The sequence below is a fragment of the Manihot esculenta genome, chromosome 4, assembly GCF_001659605.2.
Source record: "Manihot esculenta cultivar AM560-2 chromosome 4, M.esculenta_v8, whole genome shotgun sequence".
Taxonomy (NCBI): domain Eukaryota; kingdom Viridiplantae; phylum Streptophyta; class Magnoliopsida; order Malpighiales; family Euphorbiaceae; genus Manihot; species Manihot esculenta.
The window spans coordinates 32,090,157-32,116,453 of record NC_035164.2 but is presented as its reverse complement, the minus strand read 5'-3'; the positions used below and the strand labels follow the sequence as shown (position 1 = coordinate 32,116,453).

At 30.6% G+C, this 26,297-nt stretch overlaps 6 protein-coding genes across 6 annotated transcripts; all 6 read right to left on the bottom strand.

Annotated features, from left to right (window-relative positions):
* Nucleotides 1–7,899: 7,899 nt before the first annotated feature.
* LOC110614061 (probable 2-oxoglutarate-dependent dioxygenase AOP1) lies at nucleotides 7,900–9,881 on the bottom strand. The gene is made up of 3 exons (XM_021755526.2): nucleotides 9,399–9,881; nucleotides 8,782–9,103; nucleotides 7,900–8,277 (listed from the first exon to the last, which is right to left on the bottom strand). The coding sequence occupies exons 1-3, from the start codon at nucleotides 9,770–9,772 to the stop codon at nucleotides 8,029–8,031; spliced, it is 945 nt and encodes a 314-aa protein (XP_021611218.1). The 5' UTR covers nucleotides 9,773–9,881; the 3' UTR covers nucleotides 7,900–8,028.
* A 1,535-nt stretch (nucleotides 9,882–11,416) lies between these two features.
* Nucleotides 11,417–12,912, bottom strand: LOC110614193 (probable 2-oxoglutarate-dependent dioxygenase AOP1). The gene is made up of 3 exons (XM_021755694.2): nucleotides 12,421–12,912; nucleotides 12,011–12,332; nucleotides 11,417–11,880 (listed from the first exon to the last, which is right to left on the bottom strand). The coding sequence occupies exons 1-3, from the start codon at nucleotides 12,801–12,803 to the stop codon at nucleotides 11,614–11,616; spliced, it is 972 nt and encodes a 323-aa protein (XP_021611386.1). The 5' UTR covers nucleotides 12,804–12,912; the 3' UTR covers nucleotides 11,417–11,613.
* A 1,705-nt stretch (nucleotides 12,913–14,617) lies between these two features.
* Nucleotides 14,618–15,915, bottom strand: LOC110612521 (probable 2-oxoglutarate-dependent dioxygenase AOP1). Its single transcript, XM_021753293.2, has 3 exons — nucleotides 15,456–15,915; nucleotides 15,052–15,373; nucleotides 14,618–14,950 (listed from the first exon to the last, which is right to left on the bottom strand). The coding sequence occupies exons 1-3, from the start codon at nucleotides 15,827–15,829 to the stop codon at nucleotides 14,678–14,680; spliced, it is 969 nt and encodes a 322-aa protein (XP_021608985.1). The 5' UTR covers nucleotides 15,830–15,915; the 3' UTR covers nucleotides 14,618–14,677.
* Nucleotides 15,916–16,904: 989 nt separating this feature from the next.
* On the bottom strand, nucleotides 16,905–18,093 carry LOC110612525 (probable 2-oxoglutarate-dependent dioxygenase AOP1.2). The gene is made up of 3 exons (XM_021753298.2): nucleotides 17,672–18,093; nucleotides 17,262–17,583; nucleotides 16,905–17,174 (listed from the first exon to the last, which is right to left on the bottom strand). Exons 1-3 carry the CDS (start codon nucleotides 18,031–18,033, stop codon nucleotides 16,926–16,928), a joined length of 933 nt encoding a protein of 310 aa, XP_021608990.1. The 5' UTR covers nucleotides 18,034–18,093; the 3' UTR covers nucleotides 16,905–16,925.
* A 2,015-nt stretch (nucleotides 18,094–20,108) lies between these two features.
* LOC110614182 (probable 2-oxoglutarate-dependent dioxygenase AOP1) lies at nucleotides 20,109–21,605 on the bottom strand. The gene is made up of 4 exons (XM_021755677.2): nucleotides 21,192–21,605; nucleotides 20,895–21,120; nucleotides 20,707–20,802; nucleotides 20,109–20,571 (listed from the first exon to the last, which is right to left on the bottom strand). Exons 1-4 carry the CDS (start codon nucleotides 21,566–21,568, stop codon nucleotides 20,320–20,322), a joined length of 951 nt encoding a protein of 316 aa, XP_021611369.1. The 5' UTR covers nucleotides 21,569–21,605; the 3' UTR covers nucleotides 20,109–20,319.
* Nucleotides 21,606–24,311: 2,706 nt separating this feature from the next.
* LOC110614102 (probable 2-oxoglutarate-dependent dioxygenase AOP1) lies at nucleotides 24,312–25,581 on the bottom strand. The gene is made up of 3 exons (XM_021755578.2): nucleotides 25,149–25,581; nucleotides 24,731–25,052; nucleotides 24,312–24,647 (listed from the first exon to the last, which is right to left on the bottom strand). The coding sequence occupies exons 1-3, from the start codon at nucleotides 25,565–25,567 to the stop codon at nucleotides 24,405–24,407; spliced, it is 984 nt and encodes a 327-aa protein (XP_021611270.1). The 5' UTR covers nucleotides 25,568–25,581; the 3' UTR covers nucleotides 24,312–24,404.
* Nucleotides 25,582–26,297: the final 716 nt, after the last annotated feature.

The following is a 26,297-nucleotide window of genomic DNA, read 5'->3' as shown; positions in this document are numbered from 1 at the left end:
CAGAGGTGAGTAGAATAAACTCTTATGTTTTAAAGCAAATGAATTATACAATTGAGCATGTTCATGCATCATGAATGCCATGTGATGAACTAGGTTGTTTGCATTAGAATCCACGAATATGTTGCATTGCATTTATGATGTTGATGTGGATTGGTTATTGGATGACCCTTTAGTCCTCATCTGATATGATGATGTTATGGCATGATACGGTATGGAAGTCCAGGTTGTACCCATTCTACGTCCCTAGCACGATGTAAGAGAAAGTCCAGGTTGTACCCATTCTACGTCCCTGGCACATTGGTATGTTATGATATGTTATGTTAAGAGAAAGACCGGTTGTACCCATTCTACGTCCCGGCACTTTGGAATGTAGAGGACTATTGGTGACAATACCATCCGAGATGTGATTAGTTGTGATGTGTTGCATTACATAATGGCATGAGATTTTAAATATTGTTTTCTATTATTCTGCTCACTGGGCTCTAGTAGCTCACCCCTTTTCCCTAATCCCCCAGGATTGCAGGTACGGGCTAGACAGAGAAGTCAGGAAGAGTAAAGTTTTATGTTTGTAATAGTTAGAAAGTGGACATGATAAATTGTAAGATGATGTAAAGTTAAATAGTTATGTTATGTATAATGATATTGAGGATTAGAAGTTGTGCTTGACCCTATGGATGTTGTTATCCCTTTTAAATACATGATCTTAGATGTTTTATGATATAGATGTTTAACCAGCTCAACTTATGATGTATTGCCCATTGGGGCATTGATGAGATCCCACAGAGGGGTCAAGTTTATGATTATGAGTATGTTTAGTGCATGCACAGGTTGAGTTTGGCGTATGAGGAATGAATGAAAAAGGAAAGTTTTAATTTTTATGCATGTTGTTGATCATGTATGGGATTATACAGGTTTACAGGTTATATGTCAGGCTTGCTACGGGTCCCGGCGGCCTTAAGCCGATCTGGATCCTAGCGCCGGTAGCGGTCCGATTTTCGGGTTGTTACAAAAAAGATTTCTAATTGACTAAACTATTAGCTCGCTTAGCGACCTCCCAATAAATAAAACCCGACTCATATTTATTGAAAAGACACATAACCCACAAAGCTTGCAGAGTCTTATAAGCTCACCAACACAACTTCCCTAATAGAGCTTGGTTCATTTATTGCATATTTCTGATGCCATGACCACCTAACCGCTTCAGCAAAGACATCGTATCCCAATTAATCAGATGTACAGCTGGCTTCATATCATTCCCATGCTAAATAAAGTTCCTGCATATTTTCTCTATTTCATTGCAAAGCGACACTGGTAAAAGAGCACTCTGCATCACATAAACAAGAATAATATTAAGAACTGATTGAACTAACGTAATTTGTCCAGCTTTTGATAAAGCTTTCGCCTTCCAGCCATCAAGTCTGCCTCTCATTTTATCCAAAATACTGCCATATGTCAAGACTAAAATCCTCCCATGAATAGATGGCACACCCAAGTATTTTTCCAAATCAGCAATCAAAGGAATACTTGACCTTGAAAACAAAAGTGACGCCAAATCACTATCAACAAAAGGCGATATATAAAGAGAAGACTTAGCTAAATTCATTTTCTGTCTGGAAGCCTTAGCAAAGTTATCCAGACATGATAAAATCAAATCCAATTGTTCCATAGAAGCTTCTGCGAACAAAACCATATCATCCGCGAATATAAGAGGAGAAATCATTGGACCATTACCCGAGATAGGAATCGGCTTCCATCTGCCTTGACGAACAAGCTGTTTAAACATTCTCGAAAGCTGTTCAATACACATAACAAAAAGATATGAAGATATTGGATCACCTTGTCGCACACCACGAGTCGGTTTAAAAGATTCTAATTTCTCACCATTCCATAACACTGCCATAGAAGATGTTCTAACATAATTTATAATATTAGAAATCCAAGCATCGGAGAAGTGATAAGAACCCATCACCCACTGAATAAAATCCCAGTCTAGTCTATCATAAGCCTTTCCAAGATCAATTTTAATCGCCATAAAATCCCCCGATCGCTTAGACGTTCTCATAGTGTGCAAAACTTCTTGAAACACCACAATGTTATCAATAATTTGTCGGCCAAGAACAAAGCTACTTTGTTCCAGTCCAATGAGAGAGCTCAAAACATCTTTCAATCTGTTAACCAACACTTTTGTAACAAGCTTATAGATCACATTACATAAGCTAATTGGTCTAAACTGAGAAATAAATTTTGGACAAGCAATTTTAGGAATAAGAGTCAGAACCGTTTCATTAACTTCCTCTCGAAACTCCCTCCCGCCCAAGACCTCAATAATAAATGCAGAAACCTGTGAACCAACCGCAAACCAAGATTTCTGAAAGAAAACTGCTTGTAGACCGTCGGGTCCTAGAGCCTTGTAAGGATATATAAGTCGCAAAGCATCATACATTTCATCATGAAAGAAAGGACGATGCAGAAGCAACCGTTGAGAAGAAGAAAGAGCAGGCCCATCAGGTCTAACGAAATGGCCGTAGTCAACTGCCAAATCTTTCAAATATATATCCTAATAGTAACCATGAACAAGCTATTTAAGTTGACGAGAATCTTCAATCCACACATTGTTCCCATTTCTCAGCTTGAGAATTTGCTGCTTCTTGCATTTAATCACAGTAGAAAGATGATAAAACCTTGTATTTCTCTCACCAGAAACAATCTAGTCCTCTCTAGATTGTTGAAACTAGTACAATTCTTCTTGCTTCAAAACATCTTCAAGCTGTCGTCTCAGATTAAATTCCAGCTTCACTAAACTTCTCATTCGCCGAATAACTAAGCTTTTTTGAACACCACCAATTCGACGGATCAACCTCTGCTTATTATGAAAAATATTCCCAAACTCATATCGGTTCCACTGGCTTAATGTCAGGGTTGGCATAAACAAAATTTACTAACCACGAGTCCCCATTATCAAGTAACACATTGCATGTAACAAATTGCAGATCCGTTGACACAAGCGTCAACTTAAAAATGTTTCCGACCATAAAATCCAAATATCCCCACTGAAACCAAAAGTCTCAACACGAACCTAATTATCATAACCTAGCTGTTTACAAACATTATCAGCTGAATGGCCATAAATTCGAGGCTCAACCAAACAAAAAATTTGAGGCTTATAGATACGTTTGTATTCCGTAAAAACTCTCAAAAAAATTAGAAGAAGCAGCACTTTGACAATTCTAAACTTCAATAATCATTAAAAATAAGAGAGAAAAGAAAGCCATGAGGATGACTGAACCCATAATAGAACGAAAAATTTAGTGAGACCCCTCATTAGAGGGCATCTTACCAGCTAAACCACTCTTCTGAAATTCATTCAAGGAAGTTTGAGCAACAATTATCGTCGCATCATCGTCAAGATTCATATCCTGATTACCATCTCCATTAGCTGCTGGGATACTGGGATGGGTTGGATGAGGAAAAAAAGGATCATTAAAATTATCCTGTTGATTTCTATCTAATTCCGTATCCAAATTTGCAAGTCTTACCAAATTCGAATTAGAAACAACCCAAGTCTTTGACTGATTCGTTCTATTATTCCCTTGAACAACTACATGGTCATCCTGTGCTGCTGCTTTTCTAGAAGATCCCCTTGATCCACTGGAAATCCTTTTGATTTTTAGAACTAAACTTTGCACAGCAGGCCCATTAAATCTCATATAGGAATCTAAAGCAATATTCCACTAAATCTCATATAGGAATCTAAAGCAATATTGGGAGTCTCTTCTCTTGCCACAGTAGCAACCACTTGACCCTTCCCTTTAGAATCCCGTAGCTTTTTCTTACCCAAGACAGGACAAAAATCTTGTATCACTAGTAGAGTCACATTATGTTCTACATGAGTCTCAGAATCACGGAGATCAACAAGAGAACTAAAGGGGTTATTATTGGTCTTCATCGTTGATTTACCCTTGTTTGACTCCCTCGGACCATGATCACCTGACCCGAATTTAAACACAGGCTTTTTCTAAGGATGCTAATTACGTCTTCTATCTTTCTTAACTAACATCCAATCACCAAAATCATCTAAAACAGCTGGATTAACCACCTGATTCTCAGGTAACTAAGCTACCTTAGGAGAAATGTTACTATGAGTCGAATTAGGCACATTCTCTGGCTACAACTCTTTCCGCAACGAAGGACAATTATCCTTCATATGCCCAAAAATTCCACATGAAAAACAGACCATATGCAATGCCTCATATTCAATACGTCCAACTCTTCGGTTCAGCTTGAATTTCGACAAAAGAGGCTTAGTAACATCAACTTTAACACATAATCTTGCAAAATGCCCTCTTATCACTAGGCTAGTGTTATTATCCACTCTAATAGGATCTCCTATCTTCCTCCCTAACCGCATAAGAAAATTCTTATTAAAATATTCAATTGGAAGGCATAGAAAATGGACCTAAACTGCCAAGCGTTCCAAGAAAATATTAAATGGATCAAAATCCGGACACCATTGGCGAATTGACAAATAATGATCAACTATAATCCATGGTCCACCCTCTCGAGCAAGGAAAAAATCATTGTCCAGAGCAACTAAGTCCATAGGGGATTTAGGTTTCCAAAGTTCCTTTACCCTTCATGATAAATAGGCATACCCTATTGACCTTCCAATTAACTTGATAATCAAGGAATTCTTCCATGGTTTACAGTAACGAGATTTCTCAGTTTTAGTAAGTTTAATATTAGGAAACTTTTCATTCTCCTCATCCTCTTCTCCATCAGAAATCTCATACGAATCCTCATCAATCACAGTCTCATCATTAGAACTTACATTAACTAACATATCCCTAAACGAAGGACCCATTGGAGATGGTTGTCCCTTCAACATCCTTACGCTTCTTATGGACACTACGTTACAAGAGATCATCCTTTTCCATAGAGAGATCATCGTCGTCATTAGGGTTATTCTTAGAAATCATCTTATTTTAGATTTTTCTGTTTAACCTTTAATTAGAACCTTCGCATTAAAAAATATATTTAAAAAATTCAACAATCATTATCAATCATTCATATATTTTTTTTAAACAAGATCTATTACATTTATCGTGGTCCATTGAGTTTATACGAAAATCTCAAACTATCAAAAGCAACACATCAAATAAATGGCTTTAATTAAAAAAACTAAGCCCTTAGATAGAAGAAGCTACTTATATAAGGACGCATTGAAAATGAAGCAACACTAACTGTCCAATTAAACTCAAGCAACCCTACAAGTAGCACCATAATCCTAGTGCATGTAAAGAAAAACTAGTGAAAAACTAAAGCACGAAGGAAACAAACGGCTACTAAAAACCACCGTACCAACCGCGAAACCCAGAATCAACCTATACACAAGCTTCAAAGTCTAACACTAACTTCTGTCACACGTGGCAATGACCAACTATCAAATAGAAAAATTGACTTATAATATTTTTAGTCTTTAATAACTATGGAACCGTCTTAAAAAATTATCGATGATTTTATATAAAAATTATTTACATAATTGTATTTAAAATTCATGATAAATCGGATTTAAATAATTTTTTTTATAAAAAAATTAATTGAATTTAATTTATCATAAATTTAAAATATAAATAAATAAATTTTATTTTAATTTTTGAATATTTCTTGTATCTATAATAAAATGAGTATATATATAAATGAAGCCTTTAATAATTATTTATAATATTTTATATTTGTTTATTTTTATTATTATTTTAAATGACTTATTGATATAAAATTAATTTAAAATATAAAATTCTATAATTAATAAAATTTAAAAGAATAATATAATTTAATAAGCAAAAAATAAAATAAAACCAGCTCATCAACTAATAAAATAATAAGTTTAAATATAGAGTTGATATAAACGGTAACTTATAGATAGTCTATCGGTTAATTAAAATTTTGATGAGTTTACCAAATATATTATTTTATCCAAATAAATTAGCATAAAAAACTTTAAAAAAACATGAATTTTATTTCTTTTCAAGTCAATGTATAAACTAAATTATATAAAAAAAATAATGAAAATAAAAAAATTAATATCTTAAAATTGAAACTCAATCAAATAATATTCTAAATATTATTAAAGTCATCCTTAGAAAATTTAATTACAAAATTTATTTGAAAACTTCAAACAAACAGAAAACATAGCTCTACTCCATGCGTCTTAATCGATCATGGCAATTGGTAACAAAGTCCAGTATTTGTGATTATTATTAAAAAGAAATTATTTTGAATAATTAATATGCAGTAATTAATTCACTTTTTTTTTCAGAGTGTGGCAAAAAGATATGAGAATCATAGTTTGGTGTTTGTGGGAATCAACTCAATCACTTCCCAGATTATGATAAAGTGGTGAAATGAGTTGCAACATCTATAAGTGATTATAAAAAATTTAAAACATCCTAAATAAAAAAAATTAATTAGTAAATTTTTTATAAAATTAAAAAATAAATTAATAATATTTTTTAAATTAGGTTTATTTTAACACTAGAACCCTTTAATATTATTAGGTTTATTTATTTTAATCTTAGACCTTTTATTTATTGATAAGCTTTTACAGTTTCTATAAGGTTTAAGCCTTTATTCATCTATTTATATATACACTCCATAAATTTAAGATATATATATTAAATTTATTATAATTAAATTATAATTATAACAGTAACCAATTTCCTGAGCCATCATAAAAAAATTAAGTATTGGTCCATTTCCAAGATGTCTGCAGGACAACGACAATCTAAGAAAAAGGAGTGATAGAGTTGATCTCCTTTCTCATTACAAGATCTAGAATTCTCTAACACAAAATAAAATATTAATTTGCAGCTGAGAAATTCAAAACAAAATTGAATTCTGTAACTTTTCAGAGATTTCTCGTTCCTAAAAAAAAATGTATAAAAAAAATTATAATTTATTTCCAGATAATAGAAATCATCAACATGGAGTTCCCAAGTCATTATTTTATTTTAATAATGTATAAGAATTATTTTTTGAATGCCTACAAAATTTAATTATGCATGCAAATTCATTACTTCAATGGATCAGGATTCAGGGATTGTCTGAGCCTTTTATATTGTTGAAAAGCCAAGTTCTCCTTTTGGAACTGCAAAAGCCAAGTTTTGCACTGCATGGGCCTGTCAAGAAAAGGCCGAGTTCTAGGTAACAGCACCACCGACTTTATGCATACAAATTAGAGTTTCTGCGTTATTGATAAGCTGAGTTCTAAAAAGGAGCACCATGGACTCGATTATCAAGATAAGAATAGCTTTTTCTAAGCTATGATTTCATGAAAAAGAAAATATCTAATCAAAGAGAAAAAAAATCGCAAATAAAAAAATCATATCCGATAGAGAAGAAAGAAAACATGAATATAGTTCTAAGTGATCCTCTCCTCGTGGAATTCACATGCGTTTCTGAATTCACAGTATGTATTCAAAAAATTTATAAGCTCAAACTTATCTACGCCTTGCTGACGGAAACTCTAGCCTTAAAATAATATTATTCTCAAATATTATATATGAAAAAAATTGTTACATACAGTATGTTAATATCTTTATTATAATCATTAATCAAGATAAATTTCTATATACGTTATTATAATAAATAATTAATATGCTTTTGAGTAGAAAATAGGGCTTCAAATGACAGCTGATCGACAGTGGCAGGGCTTCCTTTGTATTGAATAGCTAGGCCTTTTGAGCCTTTTTGTATAGCTAGTCTTTTTAGGGCATGAGCTTTATATCATATGGGCCTGTTTTTTGATTATCATAGACTAGGGTCAAGCTCAATTTTTACCAATGCATTGAAAAAGAGAGGCACATACAATGACGTCAAATTCTTCCAGACATCAACATTCTAAGACACAACATCAAACTTCTACATGATAACATAAGTAATAATCCACAACCTAACTAAGAGTGTGAACTCTTGTTATTACACTTGAGAAAAAGGCCAACACAGTGAATTCCTGAACATATATAGACACATTTAAACCCCACAATAAGTTTTCAGAGCAGATTCAGCTCTCTGACCAGCCTCTGTATAGTAGAATTTAAGGAACTCAACATGATCAAAGGGCTTAAAAAGCAATGGGTGTTCTTCATCAATTAGCTCTTTTGGAGCCTTTATTGTATATCCTGCTTTTGGAATTGAAAACAATCCAGCTGAGTACCTTGCTTCGTTTCCAGTCATCATAACACGGTGATAGGCAGAGTATAATAGACCATTTGTCCAAGCCTGCAAATATCACATGTATAATACGAATCAGCTTTAATTTAACTATTTTATTAACAACACTACAAGAAATTAAATTTAGTAAAGATAAAAATTATTACTAAATGCGTAAGTTTATTTATGAGAAAAAATATCTAAAACCCTTATAACAGTCATATTATCTCTATTCCAAATTAGAATTTGACACACTTTCCTCACGCGTAGCATATTTATGAAAGGCCTATTATCGGTGGAGAAATTTTAATACTATTTTAAATTTAAGTCAGATCTAGTTCGCCCTCAAAACTAATAAATTTTTATAACAGCATGTTATTTTATCTCAAATCCACGTGAAATTTAACTGTCCGCTTGATCACTTAGTTTATCTATAAATTTTACTGTATTTTTAGTGGCGATTTTTCACTTTTAAAAACTTCATCATCCAGATTCAATTTATTATAACGTGATGCCTTTACCGCTATGAATTTTTAAGTTCAAGCTACTAGCTACTAAAAAAAAAGAACTTACAAGGAGAGAATCTCCGATCATGACAACGAAAGAATTTGATGACAATTTCACATCGATCCATTCACCATCTTTGGTTTTTACCTCTAACCCATCAATCTGATTTTGGTACAAAATAGTGACAATGTTTTTGTCAGTGTGAGGATGTAATCCAAGCTTTGTCTCAGTGGTTTGAGGACCTTTATATTTCATGACCCTGAGAAGGTAAGTGGTAGAGTTCATATGTTCATCCATGTATTTCTCAAGTCCCAGGCTTTCAACGATCATTCTCCTAACTATTTGATCTAATTCCGATACTTGCTCTGCATATGACTGCACAGTTTTGCTGCCAGAAGAACAAGGAACAAAGAAATTGAGTCAAAATATTTTGAATTTTCTTTTTCTCATTTAGTAGTCCACTAATAGGATTTAATCCACTAGATATTCTAAGTTCAAATTTTAACTTGAAATAAATAAAAAAAATTAGTAGGATAAAAAAAATTTTAATTAATATTTCGATTTTAAAAAATAATTTAAAATTTTGCTAATGTTTAAAATAATTTACTAATTAATTAATATTTTCGATTGAAAAAGTAAAATAAAAAAAAAAACGTGAGTTTGAGAGTAGATAGATAGTGAACCTAAAAGTTGGGTTTCCTTGAGGCCACAAGACACTTGTAAGATTCTCCACGTTTTCAGAAACGTTGGCTTCGTCGATGCCCATACTCTCATACAGAGGAGCCTGAGGGTACTGTCCAACGTACCCATGAAAAGGTTTCTTAGAAACATTTCTTAACTTGGTCTCCAATGGCAGCTCAAAGAGCTCTTCCATCGCACCAACAATGCCCTGTCTGAGCTCAGCAGGAACCTTGTTGAACGTTGCCTCGAAGCAACCATACTCTTCCAGTGCTTTGCGAACTTGGGATTTCACCGACTCCCATTCCTCAGTTCCTGGCTTTAGCTCTTCCTTGGAGAAATCTATGACTGGCAGCCTAAGGGGAGTTGCAGAACCCATTTTGTTTTTCCTTTTGTTTCTTGAGAAAAAGAGAAATTTCTTTTTGATGTTCTGGTCTAGCTTTAACCTGTATTTATATTGCTTAATAGGCTTCCAGGGTTCCAAAGTGTGTTTGATTAAGTTGAATGTGTAATAAACCCTAAATTGATTGTTTATTTTGAAAAAAAACTTAGAACATATTTATAATTTAATAAGGTCCTTTTATATATTACACTTATAGTTTATCACACATTCAACATTATTAATAAGTATTAATTTATTTATCGTTTATTTATTGGATAATGTAAAATCAGCATGCCCATGAAGAAAAAGAATATTTTATTTAATTTCCCGTTTTACAAGAAAATCTCACACTTCATACTGATCTCTATAAGACAAATATTTGGAGATGAGAATGATTCTTTGCTGCAAAACTGAAATGCTTTGGGCAATTGAAGACAAAAGGATTACATGCATCACAGTCCAATTAATTCCTTATTTCATTTTTTTATTAATTTACATAAATATCAATTATGAATTAATTAATTAATTGGATATCCCTTTTGTCTTATCCTTTCTTCTAATAATTGTTTTTTATAAATAGTTTTGGAAGAATATATTTAGAATAATGCTAATAAGCCAGCTAACTAATGATCCGATCGATACCCTATGTTAATTAAACTGTGGGGCTCATATCCCCAGGACCATTAAATTATTGCACCTTTTTTTTTAATTTCTCTAGTCATTGAATATTAAATAATGCCAAATTGATAGTAAAATTAATTAGCATGATAATGAAATTAAATAATACTAAAAAAACTATATATGATAATAATAATAATAAAGGAAGGACCACCAAGGTTTAAATCCAGGGGCCGACACTCCCCCCAAAAAATAAAGATTAATAATTTTATATTTAATTAATTCTATGAAAATATTAATTTTCCTCTAAAAATTTTTCTTCAATTTAATTTGCAAAATTAATTTTGTAAGAAGAAGAAGAAGGAGGAGCATATGAAAGGGGGAAGACTTCATTAATTTTTCATCCCGACAGAAAAGCTGAAGGTCTGAAAGCCTCCTCAAGGCTACCTCTTTACATACAAGCCAAACCCTCTAATGGGCAAACCACTTGGGCTTTCCATGCAATGCATATCGTTTGTAAATGGATAACATTTTTTTTTTTATTTCTTATTTTCTTTTAAACCAAATTTTTTTTTATAAAAACAAATAAATAATGTATGTTTTATGAAAAAGTTTATAATTTTTAATATAAATTTATTTTTCATTATTAAAAAGAGTTAGGCTAAACGTTTATTTCCATTTTGTGCTTATTAGAATTTAACTCATTTTTAAAATTTTTTTCTATATTAGTTTAGAAGTTTTAATTTAAACTCAACTTAACCTATTTTCAACTTAAAGATTCAAAGAATTTATTCTTTTAAGTGTATTTTAGTACACAAATATTATCATATAAATTTTATAGAAATTCATTTTAATTTTAATCAATTCAATTTTTGTTTATACCAAACACAGAAGACGTAAAATCCAATTTCACAAACCCTCCATTTAGGATATTACAAGAAAGGATTTATGAAATCTTTGAGAAAACTTTAGAAATGAAATTGAATTACACAACTTCTTAAGAAAATTTTAGTTTCGCCCTGAACATGGTCCCAAGCAAAAGAATGAGGTTTCCCAATTATTGAAGCTATGATTAACAGAGGCTTATATAGGCAAGCAATCATTACATGACTTCTTTAAAATTCAAAAGCATTTACAAAGCCATTAGCAACATAGATCAAAAGAAATTTAATCCAATCAACTTTGAAATATCATGTGCATATTCAGTTTCAATTTCAATTTCAAGCACCATAATAAGCTTTTAAAGGAGCAAAAGCCTTTTCAGGTTTTTCACTGCTCTTCTGTGCTTCTTCCTGGTGGCGTTTCAGGACTTCCAGAAAATCAAAAGGCTTGTAAAGCAAGGGATGCTCTTCATCCACTAGCTCCACCGGAGCTTTCACAATGTACCCTGCTTTAAATGCTGTAAATGTTCCCACTGAGTATCTCACATCTTTTCCGGCCATTGTGACACGATGATTTGGAGCATAGATACGGCCATTAGTCCATGCCTGCAAGTTCAAAAATTCTCATCAAAATATCTAACAACAATGAAAACTCCGAAAACTTAGTGCGCATTAAACATGTAAGTGATGATGTAGTAAAATTGAAGAAAAATATACCGAAAAGAACACAACTCACTAGAAAAGATTCTCCAATGATGACTATGAACTGATCCGGTTCGAGCTTGACATCAATCCACTCGCCAGTTTTGGTCTCGACCTCTAATCCATCAACCTGATTTTGATAAAGGATTGCGATCATGCCATGATCAGTATGAGCAGCTAGGCCAATCTCTGCCTCAGTGGTTTTAGGGCATTCATATTTGATAACCCTAATACAAGAATCACTTGAGTTCAAGTGTTCATCCAAGTACTTCTCAAGCCCCAAGCCTTCCACCACCATCCTTCTTATTATTTTTTCTATTTCCAGTACTTGTTCAGAATAACACTGTATGTTCTTGCTGCCAAAAGTAGATCAGAATCAGTTGCAGTTCAGAATAAAAATATATATATATATATATATCAGAGGAAATTAAAGAATCATCGAACCTGAAACTTGGGTTTCCTTCTGGCCACAGGGCATTGGCTAGGCTTTCGACCTTTGCCAAATTCACAGGATCAACAATGCCTATACTCTCAAACAATGGCGTAAAGGGTGTCTTTCCAATGTAGCCAGCATTGGGTATTTCTGAAGTATTATTCATTTTGGTCTCTAAAGGTAGGGCAAAAAGCTCTTCTAGATTACTCATGATTCCGTTCTTTAGCTCTGAAGAGATTTTAGTGGACATAACCTTGAAACAGCCATACTCTTCTGCAGCTTTCAGAACTTGGGATTTTACAGAATCCCACTGATCTTCAATGTTACTGCCTGGATTCAGTCCTAACTTGGAGAAATCTATGACAGGAAGATCAATAGGAGCTTTAGGACTCATTTTGCTTTGCTTTTCTTTTTTCCTTGTAACTTCACAAAATTTTCAAGTGTATCTAATGATTTTTAATGGGATATTATTAAGAAAAGAAAATGTGTATGGTTTGACCTTTGAAGTTGGCAGGTTCTTACCTTTTTATAGAGTTCTAGAATGATTCTTTCTTCATAAGAGAACAAATGAAAGGCCATTGGAATTGTCTCTGTTGTCTCTGCCAATCTATTGAAGAATCTCTTTCCCCTTTGCATGATTTCTAATCCCTTTAACCACTCTTCTATTTGAATAAAAGAATTCATCAAAATTCAATTCAATTAGTTTTGATTAATTTTTCTTTAATTTTTTATTTACAAAAATTCAATCTCTATTTAGAATAAATAATTTGTAAGAAAAAAATTTAATTAAATATTTATATAATTATGCATAATTTTTATTTTATAAAAGGGATCTTTTTTAAGTTGTTAATTAAATTCTTTCATTTTAAATATAATGAGAATTCAATAATTAGTGGGGCAGTTTAGTTATATGATAATTAAATATTTCTTCAACATTATTTGATCATAAATATAATGTTTTATATATACGTTTTGTATAGAAAGGTTTCGATATTTTTTTTTATTATATCATGAAAAGGATACAAATTAAATTAAAACTCCACAAGTTTCCAGTATCAATATTTTTTTAATAAATCATTGACAGGGTGATAAATTATTTTATTGCCTTCTTCATATCTAATTAATTTTACATTTTCTCAAAAATTCAATTTAATTATTAGAAAGAACAATTATAAACTACCTAAGAATCTTATGAAGGCATGATGATAAACAGTGAAGCCAAATATTGTTGATTTGGAATTTGTTATATCTCCAAACTACTTAGTTTGATTAGCTTAGAGATAGTCATAGCTTCAACTGAGTTTGAAAATTATATAATTAAAAAAAATCATTTTTTTATTTATATTCAAAAAAAAAATTAGCAATTAATTAAAAATAAACTAAGAGATTATAACCTCTTACAGCCTATAACCTCAAAATTTCAAAGAAGATTAATAAAATTATTTTTTTATAAATATTATTATATACGAGGTTTTCTAAACAAAATTTCATGTTATATAGGAAAGTAACTTTCTCATATTTAACATCATATCAATTTGGAGAGAAAATAAAAGTGGAAAGGAAAATTTGAAGGAAAATAATTTTATTTTTCATTTAATTTTTATTTGAATAAAAAAATAAGAAGAGAGAAAATATTGAAAGAAAAACAAATTTTATCATTCACTCCCATTTTTTCTTTAAATTTGGGAAAGTGGGAAAAAATTGTTAAACGATAAATATAATTCTATATATGCTATGTTTTCTTTTTGAATATTTAGAGTTAAAATTGTAAATTTATTATTTAAAAAATAACTTTTATTCCAATATTTTTTTCTTAATATACAAACAAACTAATAAAATTTATTTTCCTTCTAATTTTTGCCTTCATCTCTTTATTTTCTTTTCTCCCATTTGAAGATACACTAAGATGGAAATAAGGAAAGTTATTTTCTTACGTACATGGAAAACTAGAGGTGTGACTTGTAAATTTAGGAATTGAACTTTCTCAAGAATATAACATTACTGAACAAATAATCTTTAACTTTTTTCATTTAAAAAAATTGATGTTTTGTATAAATTTATAAAACTTTAACTATTAAAAATAAGAAAACAGACTTTTTTTTTTTGAAAAAAATCCAGCCAAGTTCAATTTTTTTTATTAGTTTATTGAATAATTCTGATTGAAATTTAAATTTAAGAATTTACTGTTATAAAAAAGCGATTCAAGTATTAAAATACACAAATTTTTATTTTATTGGACAACAATTACACAGAGTAATGAGCAATATCTCAAACATCAACTCCATAATAAGCAATCAAAGGAATATAGGGCTTTGCAGTAGCTGCATAAAACTTCTCAGCATCTCTTTGGATCATTTTCAGAAACTCAAAGTGATCAAAAGGCTTATAGAGCAAAGGGTGTTCTTCATCCACTAGCATTTCCGGAGCCTTCACTAGATAACCCTCTTTAAATGCTGTGAACAATCCTGTCGAGTATCTGTCTGTTTTTCCTCTCATTGTTACTCGATGATATGGAGAGTATGCTAGTCCATTTGTCCATGCCTTCAAAAATAAAAATTTTAACAGTTAGATAAATACAAAAAAAAAAAAAATCTTTTTCATTTTTATTTGTATATATATGGAGAAGGAGCAAGATGACTTGCATGAAGAGATTCTCCGATGACGACGGTGAAGTTGTCCGGTGAGGGTATGGCATCAACCCATTTACCATCTCTGGTTTCGACCTCTAACCCGTCAACTTGATTTTGATATAATATGGTCATTACATCTTGATCCTTGTGAATCTTGAGTCCAACTTCTCCCTCATCGTTCTCAGGTGCTTCATATTTGTTAACCCTAAGACTATAAAACACAGAGTTCAAATGCTCTTCATAGTACTTCTCAACGCCCAAGCTCTCCATAATCATTCTCACAATTACATTCTCCAGTTCCGACATCAACTTTGTAAACCCATGCACATTTTTGCTGCCAAGAAAAAAAAAACATTTAAAGAAAAGGAAGGATGAGAAGTTTAAAGTAATCCTGTCGTTTAAGGTTGATTACAAACCAAAAATCTGGCTTTCCAGGAGGCAGAAGGGCATTGATCAACTTCTCGACCTTCTCCAAATTGAAGGGATCATCAAATCCAATGCTCTCGTACAGTGGTCCGAAAGCTGTTTTCCCCACATACCCACCATACGCTAGTTCAGAAATTTCATTGTTACGCATTTTAGTTTCTATAGGAAGGTCAAAAAGCTCTTTGAGCTCACTCAGAATAGCATTTGGAAGCTCCTGAGGAATTTGCTTGAACACAGCTCTGAAGCAACCATACTCTTCTACAGCTTTCCAGAGTTGTGATCTTGCAGATTCCCACTCTGTAGTGCCTGGCTTCAGGTTTGATAAATCAATTTCTGGGACATTAAGAGTGCTGTCTGAGCCCATTTTTCTTGATTGGCTTGGAGATGGCTTAAAAGTGTATGATTAGGTTTGCTTCATCTTGTGATTCCTATCCAATTTATATAGAGTAGTGTTTCAAGGATTCTTCTTTTCTGAAATGACAAATGAAAGATTAAATTTTTTCTGTTTTTATAATTGTTTCTCTTAGAAAATAAACAATTTAAGAGTGAATTGATTGGAGCTCTTCCCACTCAAAATCTCACAAAACTTTATTGATATTATTGAGTTACAAATTTCAAATGAAAAGTATATATTTTTTTTATAATAAATATATTTTATCATCTTTATACCGATCAAACTATTAAAAAATAAAATATTTTTATCAAGTGTTTATTCTATCTATATATAAAAAAATTTTCAATTATATTTGAAAAAAAAGAGCGTTAAACTACTCATTCGTCCATAAATAAAAGGAAAAAATAGTGTTGAACCGCTTATTTCAATAGTCGTTTATAAATGAAAAGTATCAATATCGCCAAACATACTGTTCGAATACAAACAATTGAATTTAAATTTAAAAAAGATTGTGAATGGCCATATGAATTAAATCAAATTAACGAATAATTAACATTAGACGTCATTGATTAGGCCTAATAATACAAAGTCATTAATATAAATGATCATATATAATCCTCTTGGAGATAAAGAGAGAAATCGGGACCATTTTTGCCGAATTGTGATGTATCCCAATCGGGACCATTTATTGATTAATTTATATTATCATTTGAAATTATTAGCATATTCGACAAATATTTTATATGCATGCTTAAAAGAGTAGTACATACAATGTAGGGATGTCCTTATGTGTAAAGGAATATAGAGCTGCTTGATTCCTTCCTTTAAACAAACCTCAAGTCTCTTATATATGTATTTTTTAATTATAAATATTCTTAATCTATTGAATTGCAACTAAATCATATACGAATTAAATTGACGTAAATATTTTTTTTATAAAAATTTAATATTTGATCTCGTCAAAACACTCATCCTAATCATAGTATCTCTAATAATATGAAACACTCAACAAAGATTTAAAAAACAATTATTCAAATACCATTAGCTATAGGTATTTGAAGGTAGATCAGACGCCACAATATTCCTCCAGAGCAGACACAGAACTCCTGCCAGCGGGTGTCTGAAAGAACTTGAGGAACTCAGAATAATCAAAGGGCTTAAATAACAATGGATGTTCTTCATCAACCAACTCTTCTGGGGCTTTCATTATGTACCCTTCTTTGAACATTGAAAAAAATCCAGCAGAGATTCTTGCCTCACTGCCATTCACCCTTACCCGGTGATAAGTAGAGCGGAGTCTGCCATTTGTCCATGCCTGCAAAAAGCCCCACCATTGTTAGATGTAGTTTCAAAATATATAGCTTTATACAATAAATAAGAGGAAATTAAGGGAATGGCTTACGTAAAAAGACTCTCCGATTAAGATGACGAAAGATTCTGGTGAAAATTTCACCTGAATCCACTCTCCATCTTTGGTTTGTACCTCTAACCCATCAACATGATTTTGATGTAAAATGGTAATCAAGTTCTTATCTGTATGAGCAGGTAGCCCAGACTCTGCCTCACTTGTATGGGGGCTTCCATATTTTGAGAGTTTAAGCATGTAAGTTGCCGAGTTCATGTGCTCGTCCAAGTACTTCTCCACACCCAAGCTCTCCACAATCATCCTCCTTATTATTTTTTCCAATTCAAATACTTCCTTGGAGAAGGACTGCATAATTTTTCTGCCACCAAAAACCAGATATGAGAATCACATAATTAATAACCAAACTATCTTAGAAAAAAACTGCAGAGATGTGATGTAAAATGTACCTGAAACAGGGATTTCCTTGGGGCGGCCACAGAACATGTTCCAGGATTTGGGAGATGAGTGGATCATCAATGACGAAACTCTCATTGAGCGGCGACGATGGTGATTGCCCAACATATTTGCGGAAGGGTTTTTCAGTAACATAAGACTTCTTGGTCTGAAGAGGCAAGGCAAATAGCTTTTCAAGTTCATTAAAAAATGTCCCTCGGAGCTCTTGTGAAATTTTGCTAAACACAACCTTGAAGCTACCGTACTCTTCTATCGCCTTCCAAACTTGGGATCTTAAAGAATCCCATTCAGCAGTGCCTGGTTTTAAGTCTACCTTACAGAAATCTATAACAGGAAGACTTAGTTCAGAGCTCATTTTTTTCCCTCAAAAGATAGAATTCACTGCAAACTCTTAAATGGGCAAGAAAGATTAAAGTAGAAGGAATCATTTAGCAGAATTTTCTTTTTACTAAGACTTTTCATTTATAAGTGGAAAAACTCGAATCTAGATCTTGCCACTTTCAATAATTTAGTGATTTTTTTTTTGTACAATTAATTTCAATTAGAATTCAAATAGAATATTTTTTAACTATGGAAACATGTTAGGTCTTAAATTTTTTTTGGTAATTAAATTGAATGAGAGTTGAATTTGAAACATTTATAATAGCGTTAAAGAGTTTATCATTGCTTAAATCGTGTAGATCTCGAAGTGAAGTTAAGAAATGATAAAAAGAAACAGTTGTGTAATGATCAGAGAGATGTTGAATTAGAATGGATGCAGAGGGATATCATGTCCTTATGTGTAAAAGAATAAAGAGATAGCAGATTCCTCTCTTTAAAGAAATCATGGAGTCCCCAATAGTTTACGTACTGCATGCCTCATGCATAGAGATCTGAGAAAATAAAACTGTTTTAAAATAAGAGAGATGCTGTGGTTAAGCTAAATAATCAATTAAAATAAAGTTATTAGTGGTTTCAAATACATATGTGATCCAATTCCCCAGTTTTTTACTAAAGTAGACCAGTCAATATAAGTTTTTATCATATACCAATGTATAAATAATAAATAATTTCAACTTAATCATTTTGAATCATATGGAGAATGAATTTAAAAAATTATTTAAATTAATTTTACAGTATTTTTCAAAGAAAAATTTGCATATTTAGAAAAAAAATATTTTTTTAAAGATTTAAATATATTAAAAATCTAAAATTTTAACGTTTTTGTCAATTTTAATTATTTTTTTTAATTTTAGTCTAATTTCAAATTTTGATGTTAGTTTTGGTTTATAATTAAAATTAAAATTGAAAATTACTAATAGCAGTTAATATGTAATAAATAATATTTTATTTAATATTACTGATGTTAACTAAAGTTTTATAATAAAAAATTTAAAACTTTTAGATATTTGTTACAATTTTAAATTGTTTTAATTATATTTGATTACCTAATTTTAATCAAAATTATTTAAAAATAATATTTTCTTACTTAGTACAATAAAAAAATTAATATATTTATTTATTTTACTTAGTCTAATCATATGAATATTATTTCTGAAATAAATATAATATTTATAATTAAAAATATTATATTATTTAAAGCAATGTTTAAAAATAATTTTATTTTTTTCTTAAATTAATTTTTTTTTTTAAATCTGAGTGAGTATACATAATTAATGTTTTTAAAATACGAAATACTCTTTTGAGTTTTAATATAAATTGTAATTTCGTAAAAAGAATTTAATTTCTACAATAATAGAAAAATATCAATAGATATATATAATATTGTCTTTACTATTTTTACTTTTTTTTTTTATATTTTCTACAGCAATCACATATTTTTTATTATTACTTGAAAAATATCAATAGAATTTAATTTTGTATTATTTGTTATACATTTTGTATCTATATTTTTTCAAAAACATTACTTACTGTAATAACTGTGATAATTTTTAAAATAGTAAACAAATATAATGAGCTAGAGATTAGTAACACTAAGTGAGTTACAATCAATATTTAAATATATACTTTCTAAAAAAATGAGAAAAAATTGCAACCATAAGAAAATATAATTTATCAGTTAAATAAAGCATTATCCGGTGATAAATTATATTTATTTAGTTTATTTAGTATAATATATACAAAATAAATATATTAAGTTTTTAATTTATTAAGTAATAAAATATTAAATTTAACTGACTTAAATTAAAATTAATCAATTGACTGTATTTGAAATAAAGCTTTAAAATTAGATTATAATTGACAAAAATTAAAAAATTTTAAATTTTTATCAACGTCAATAATAATGATTAAAATATTAATATTTACGCTATACTTGTTGCTATATTAGTAATTCCTAATTTTAATTTTAACTATAAACTATAATTAAAATTAAAATTTTAAATTAAATTAAAATTGGAAAGAAAAAAATTGATTAAAATTCACAAAAATGCTAAGTTTTGAATTTTTTGAGCATTTAATCCTTCATTAAATTACATGGATAAGAATCCGAAATTCTCATGTTCAATAAGATGCAGCTATCTTTAGTAAGGACTTATTATAGTAATTCTTGAAAAGGATAAAATCATTAAAATTTAAACTGCAAAATAGCTAATAGCAGCAAACAATTTGTTTCACCCATTGGCTGTTCGAAACCACAAAATTAGATGCCGCAGTATTCCTTTAAAGCAGATTCAGTACTCCTGCCGGCGAATGTCTGAAGGAACTTGAGGAACTCGGAGTAGTCAAATGGCTTAAACAGCAAGGGATGTTCTTCATCAACCAACTCTTCAGGGGCTTCTACTGTATACCCTTCTTTGAAAATTGTAAAAAATCCAGCAGAGATCCTTGCCTTATTATTCTCATTCACCCTTACTCGGTGATAAGGACAGTGCAGTCTGCCATTTGTCCATGCCTGCCAAAAACCCACCATTAATAGTTAAAATTAATGTAATAACTTTTTAAAATTTAAAATACAATTGAAAATATTTTTAAAATCGATACACTTGCTAAGAAGTAAATAATATTTTCTCTTAAGAGATTTACTTACGTTCAAAGACTGTCCGAATAAGACGATGAAAGAATCTGGTGAAAATTTCACCCGAATCCACTCTCCACCTTTGGTTTGTACCTCTAACCCACCAACCTGATTTTATCATTATTATTATTTTTCATATTTAGATGAAAAAAGGACCAACGAAAAGCCGTAAGCAGACAGACAAAAACAAAAAAAAAAACCTCATTTTGGTGTAATATGGTAATCATATTCTTATCAGTGTGAGCAGGTAACCCAGAGTCTACGTCACTTGTTTGAGGGCTTGCATATTTTGCGAGAAGAAGCAAATGGTTGGCCGAGTTCATGTGCTCGTCCAAGTACTTCTCCACACCCAAGCTCTCCACAATCATCCTCCTTATTGTTTTTTCCAATTCAAATACTTCCTTGCAGAAGGACTGAATTATTTCTCTGCCACCAAAAACCATAGATTTCATGATAATAATTTATAACACAAAAAGAAGAGACATGTATAAATTTACCTGAAACTGGGCTTTTCTTGGTGCGGCCACAAGGCATTACAAAAATTTTCCATGTTATGAAAGATTAGAGGATCATCAATGATGAAACTCTCATTGAGTGGCGACGATGGCGATTGCCCAACATATTTGCGGAAGGGTTTTTCAGTAACGTAAGACTTTTTGGTCTCAAGAGGCAAGGCAAATAGCTCTTCAGCTTCATTAAGAAATGACTCTCGGAGCTCCTGTGAAAATTTGCTAAACACAGCCTCGAAGCTACCGCACTCATTTATTGCCTTCCAAACTTGGGATCGTAACGAATCCCATTCAGGAGTACCTGGCTTTATGTCTAACTTACAGAAATCTATGACAGGAAGACTTGGAGAGGCTTCGGAGCCCATTTTAGAAGATTTATTTTTCAGCTTGATCAGTTTGGATGTTCCATCTCCAATTTATAAAATCTGGGAAATATGCTTTTTTGAATAAGAAAATTTTATTAATAAAATTAGGAAAGCAATGTTGAGTGACAGATAAAACTTGCTGTCTTAACTTACACAAAAAAACATTCAGTAATAAAATGAACTAACACAGTCGAAAACCCATGTTAAGATTTGTGCTCGACAGGATAATTCTAGATTGATTGTAATTAATTGAGCTGAACATAATAATTACAGGGTTGTCCTTATGTGTGAAGGAATCTAGAGCTGGTAAATTCCTTCCTTTAAAGAAATCACAGAGAATATAATAATGGGATTGGGAGAGATGCTCTGGTTAATGGCTTCAAACACATATGATCCAATTCCTCTTTTTTTTTTTTTTTACTAAAGTAGAGCAGTCAATATAATAATTGAATAAAATAAATCATCCACTATGATCTTCAATTACATGGGTAATTGAAATAAGCATATTCCTAACAACTTCTCTTTTTTTAATCACATGGGTAAAGAAATTAAAAAAAAAAATTGAAATTCTTATGTCCAGTAATATGTGGCTACCCTTAGTCTTAGCTAACGACTTATTTTAGTAGTAATTCTTGAAACGTCTATTGATATAAAAAAATTGAATTTTTTTTATATTTTATGATTTAATATAAATCTTTTAAAGTTAGTATAAATTTTAAATTGGGTGACGTGCCTTGGCTTATTTGTTTTATTTGACTTATATAATATTTATTTATATAAAAAATTTAATTTTTTATTATTTTAAAATTTAATTTAAATATTTAATAATTAATATAATGTAATTCAAAATATCTAAATTTATTTTTTTATTATTAAATTTTCTAATATTATTCTTTATTTTCATATGATCTGGGACAAGGAATCACAACTGAGTTTTTTCTTATTTTTTAGTTTTGAATTTCTTAATTTTTTAGATTTCAATTATAGGTACTATTGTTTGTGTTTTGTAATGTTAGATTATGCTATTAAATAATATTATGAAGATTGAAATTTACAAGATTAACGGTACAACGGTAGACAGCAAAATCATAATTTTTATCTTATTAAAATAATTTTTTATAATAAAAATTCAAATTTATAGCAATAAATACTTGACAAAGTTTTTAGCATGAAAGAAAATTATAAATACAAAACTTATTATAATTTTTATTGAAATTAGGGATAAGTTTGAAATCTCTTACACCACACTAGAAGAGATTTAGAAAAAATATTAGGATTTTAAAAGTTTAAATATAAAAGATAATAAATTTTAAAATTTTAAATTAAATTATATTAATCAAATAAAAAATAATAAAATAAATCACGATTACACTCACTTTTAAAATTTTGATTTAAATTTGTTTAGACATTGGTGGTAGGCCTTCCTAATAAACTTATTAAATTTTAAAATGCAAAATAGCCAGCAGCAACAAACAATTTATTCCATCTATTGGTTGATTGTACATTAGACGCCACAATATTCCTTTAAAGCATATTTAGAACTCCGGCCAGCCGGTGTCTTGAATGCACTTGAGCAATTCCGAATAATCAAAGGGTTTAAAAGATCTAACAATCATGTAATTAAAGAATAAATATGAAAAGTAAATAAAAATATAATTTACTACACTCACGACTTTAATTTGATCGTAAATACATTTGAGTACTTTTGAGAAGTCTGATGTTCTATTCCTCTAATTTTCAAATCTAACGGTTTAGAATCTATCGTTAGATTTTATATTTCCAAAACTCTCTTGAGATTTTCACTGTAAATTTTTCATAGAACATTGAAAAAAATCCAGCAGAGACTATGAGGCTTTCACTGTATACTCCTCGCCTCTTTTCCACTCACCTTGACCTGGTGATAAGGAGACTGCAGCCTGCCATTTGCCCATGCCTGAAACAAGCCCCACCATTAATACATGCAGTTCAAAGTATAGACATTTATATAAATAAGAGGAAATTAAGGGAATGGCTTACGAAAAAAGACTCTCCGATTAAGATGACGAAAGAATCCGGTGAAAATTTCACCTGATTCCACTCTCCATCTTTGGTTTGCACCTCTAACCCATCAACCTGAGTCTGATGTAAAATGGTAACCAAATTCTTATCTGTATGAGCAGGTAGCCCAGACTCTGAACTTCCATATTTTGAGAGTCTAAGCATGCAATGTCTTGTGGCCGCCACAAGGAAAACCCAGTTTCAGGTGCATTTATATCATGACTCTGAGTTTTTTTTTATAGTAATAATAAAATTGTAGTATTTTTAACACTAATATTTGTATTATTTTATAAAATAATACAAATGAGGTTAAATTATTTATTAAACATTAAATTTTTGTTATTTGACAATGAAAGAGGTGAATTAAATCGGTCCAAGACGAATTTTCTTGATACAAGTTTTTTTTAGCTCATAATTTGTTTAAATTCAAAATAAAGTTAACTGTTGTTGATACAATGGTGTCTGTCCATTGATGGTGAATGGGATATTGGAGGGAGTATAATGTATTTTATGGTGGGTTTAATTTTTTTTTTAGAATTAATCACAAATTAATGTTTTTAATTCATTGAATTAATTAAATCATGTTAATAACGAGTCGGCAATAATTTAGGGATTTAGAAATTCAAAATTTTTAAAAGAGAGAGATAATTGAATATTTAATTTTTCTACGCATCAAAATAAGCACTCAATCAATTATCAAGAATGATGAGAAATTAAGCAGCAAACCCATTCATTAATTTGAAATTAATCATAAAACAGTACAGATTTCATGCTTAATTTTATTTAATTTAATTTTAACTCAAATACCACAGTAGGCTTTAACAGGACACTGGGCTTTGTAACCCTCCTCCGTACGATAGAAATAGAGAAGTCCAATGTGATCAAACGGCTTGTACATCAAAGGATGCTCCTCATCTACAAGTTCTTGAGGCACTTGTATCTTTCCACTGTTGAAGCCGAACAGCCCCATTGAGTATCTGTCAACCTTCCCATTCATTATCACTCTATGGCTTGGAGATATTATTCTGTCATTACTCCATGCCTACACAGATTCCACAATTTCATATCAAATCAATTAACATTTAATGATTAAGAATGACAACGGATCGGTTTATTTGAACTTACCATCAAGGCATCGCCTGCAATGACAATGAAGGATGAAGGTGAAAACTCAACGTTGATCTTCTCACCATTTTTGGTATCTACTTCCAGACCATCAATTTGATTTTGATGAAGTATGGTAGTGAAGCTTTTGTCTGTGTGAGTGACAAACGCTAAATTAGTCTCATTCTCTTTAGCTACTCTATTTTTCAAGAGCCGAAGAAGATAAGTAGTAGACTCCACATAAGCATCATGGTACTTCTCTACTCCATAGCTTTCAAATATCATCCTCGTCACCATCTGATCCAGCTCTGCTGCAAACTTTGCATACTCAAAAACACTCTCACTGGACCAAAAATCAAACAAAAATTGACCAACTTTAATGAAAATTTAATTTAAAAGAAAAAAAAAAAAAAAGAAGAGGGAGCAGTTGATTTAGTACCAGAAGTGATGGTTTCCGTTAGGCCACATGAGGTTTGTGAAATCAAGAGTTGCCTGAAGAGATGTTGCGTTGTCAATGCCCAAGCTTTCATGGAGAGGGATTTTGGGTATCTGTCCAACATAACCATTCATGGGTTTCTGGTATTTGTTTTTCATTTTAGTTTCAGTGGGAAGATCAAACAACTCCTTCATGGAATCAAACACTTTGTTGCGAAGCTCTGGAGATAGTTTCTTGTATTCTACTGTAAAACAGCCATACTCTTCAAGTGCCTGCCTAACATCAGTGCAGGCTTTGAGCCAACAGCTTGTGCCTGGCTTTAGAGTTTCTTTGGTGAAGTCTAGGACTGGAAGCTTTAGTGCTCCTGCAGAACCCATGTCTTTTTTTCTTTTTTTCTCTTCTGCTTCACTCTTTTTCTTCATTTAATCAGAGTTGAGAGGATGCATATATGGAGGTGCACGCATGCTTTTGTCTTATTACATTACAAATTATTGATAATTGAAAATTTTACTTTTTTAATTTAAAAATTACATATATGGAGATGCATATATGGCAGCTGGCTTGTGAACCGGAATATGCTCACGACGGCAATTTACTTGATTCGTTGTTCAGTTGAGATACTTCGTATGGATTTTACCTGCTTAGCTCTTAGCTCGGTCCTCAGTGTATATATTCCTAATTACTATTATGTTATTCAATCCTCATTTCAAGATATACTTGGATTTACATTTGTTATTTTAAGGAAAGTGAAAGCATTAAGTTTCTATGCATGTATGTAAGAGATGCAACTTGCATATTATTTTGTGTATTTAATTTACCAAAAATTATTATTTAGTCTTTAAGTGAAATTAACTAGTTAATTTATTTATTTTTATTATATATTATTCGACTCCCTTATATATTAAATAAATTATATTTTAATTTTTATTATTTTTACAGTTAAAAAGTGTAAAAATATTTTTATTACTCTTTTTAAATAGATAAAGTATATTTTAGTTTTAAAATTTTAGTATAATTAATTGATCGATCCTATATTTTTAAAGTTAAATATTTAAATCTCTTTATAATTAGTTTATTCATATTTCAATTATTTTATCTATTTTTTATAATTAAAAATATAAAAATATTTTTATTATTTTATTTTTAAATTAA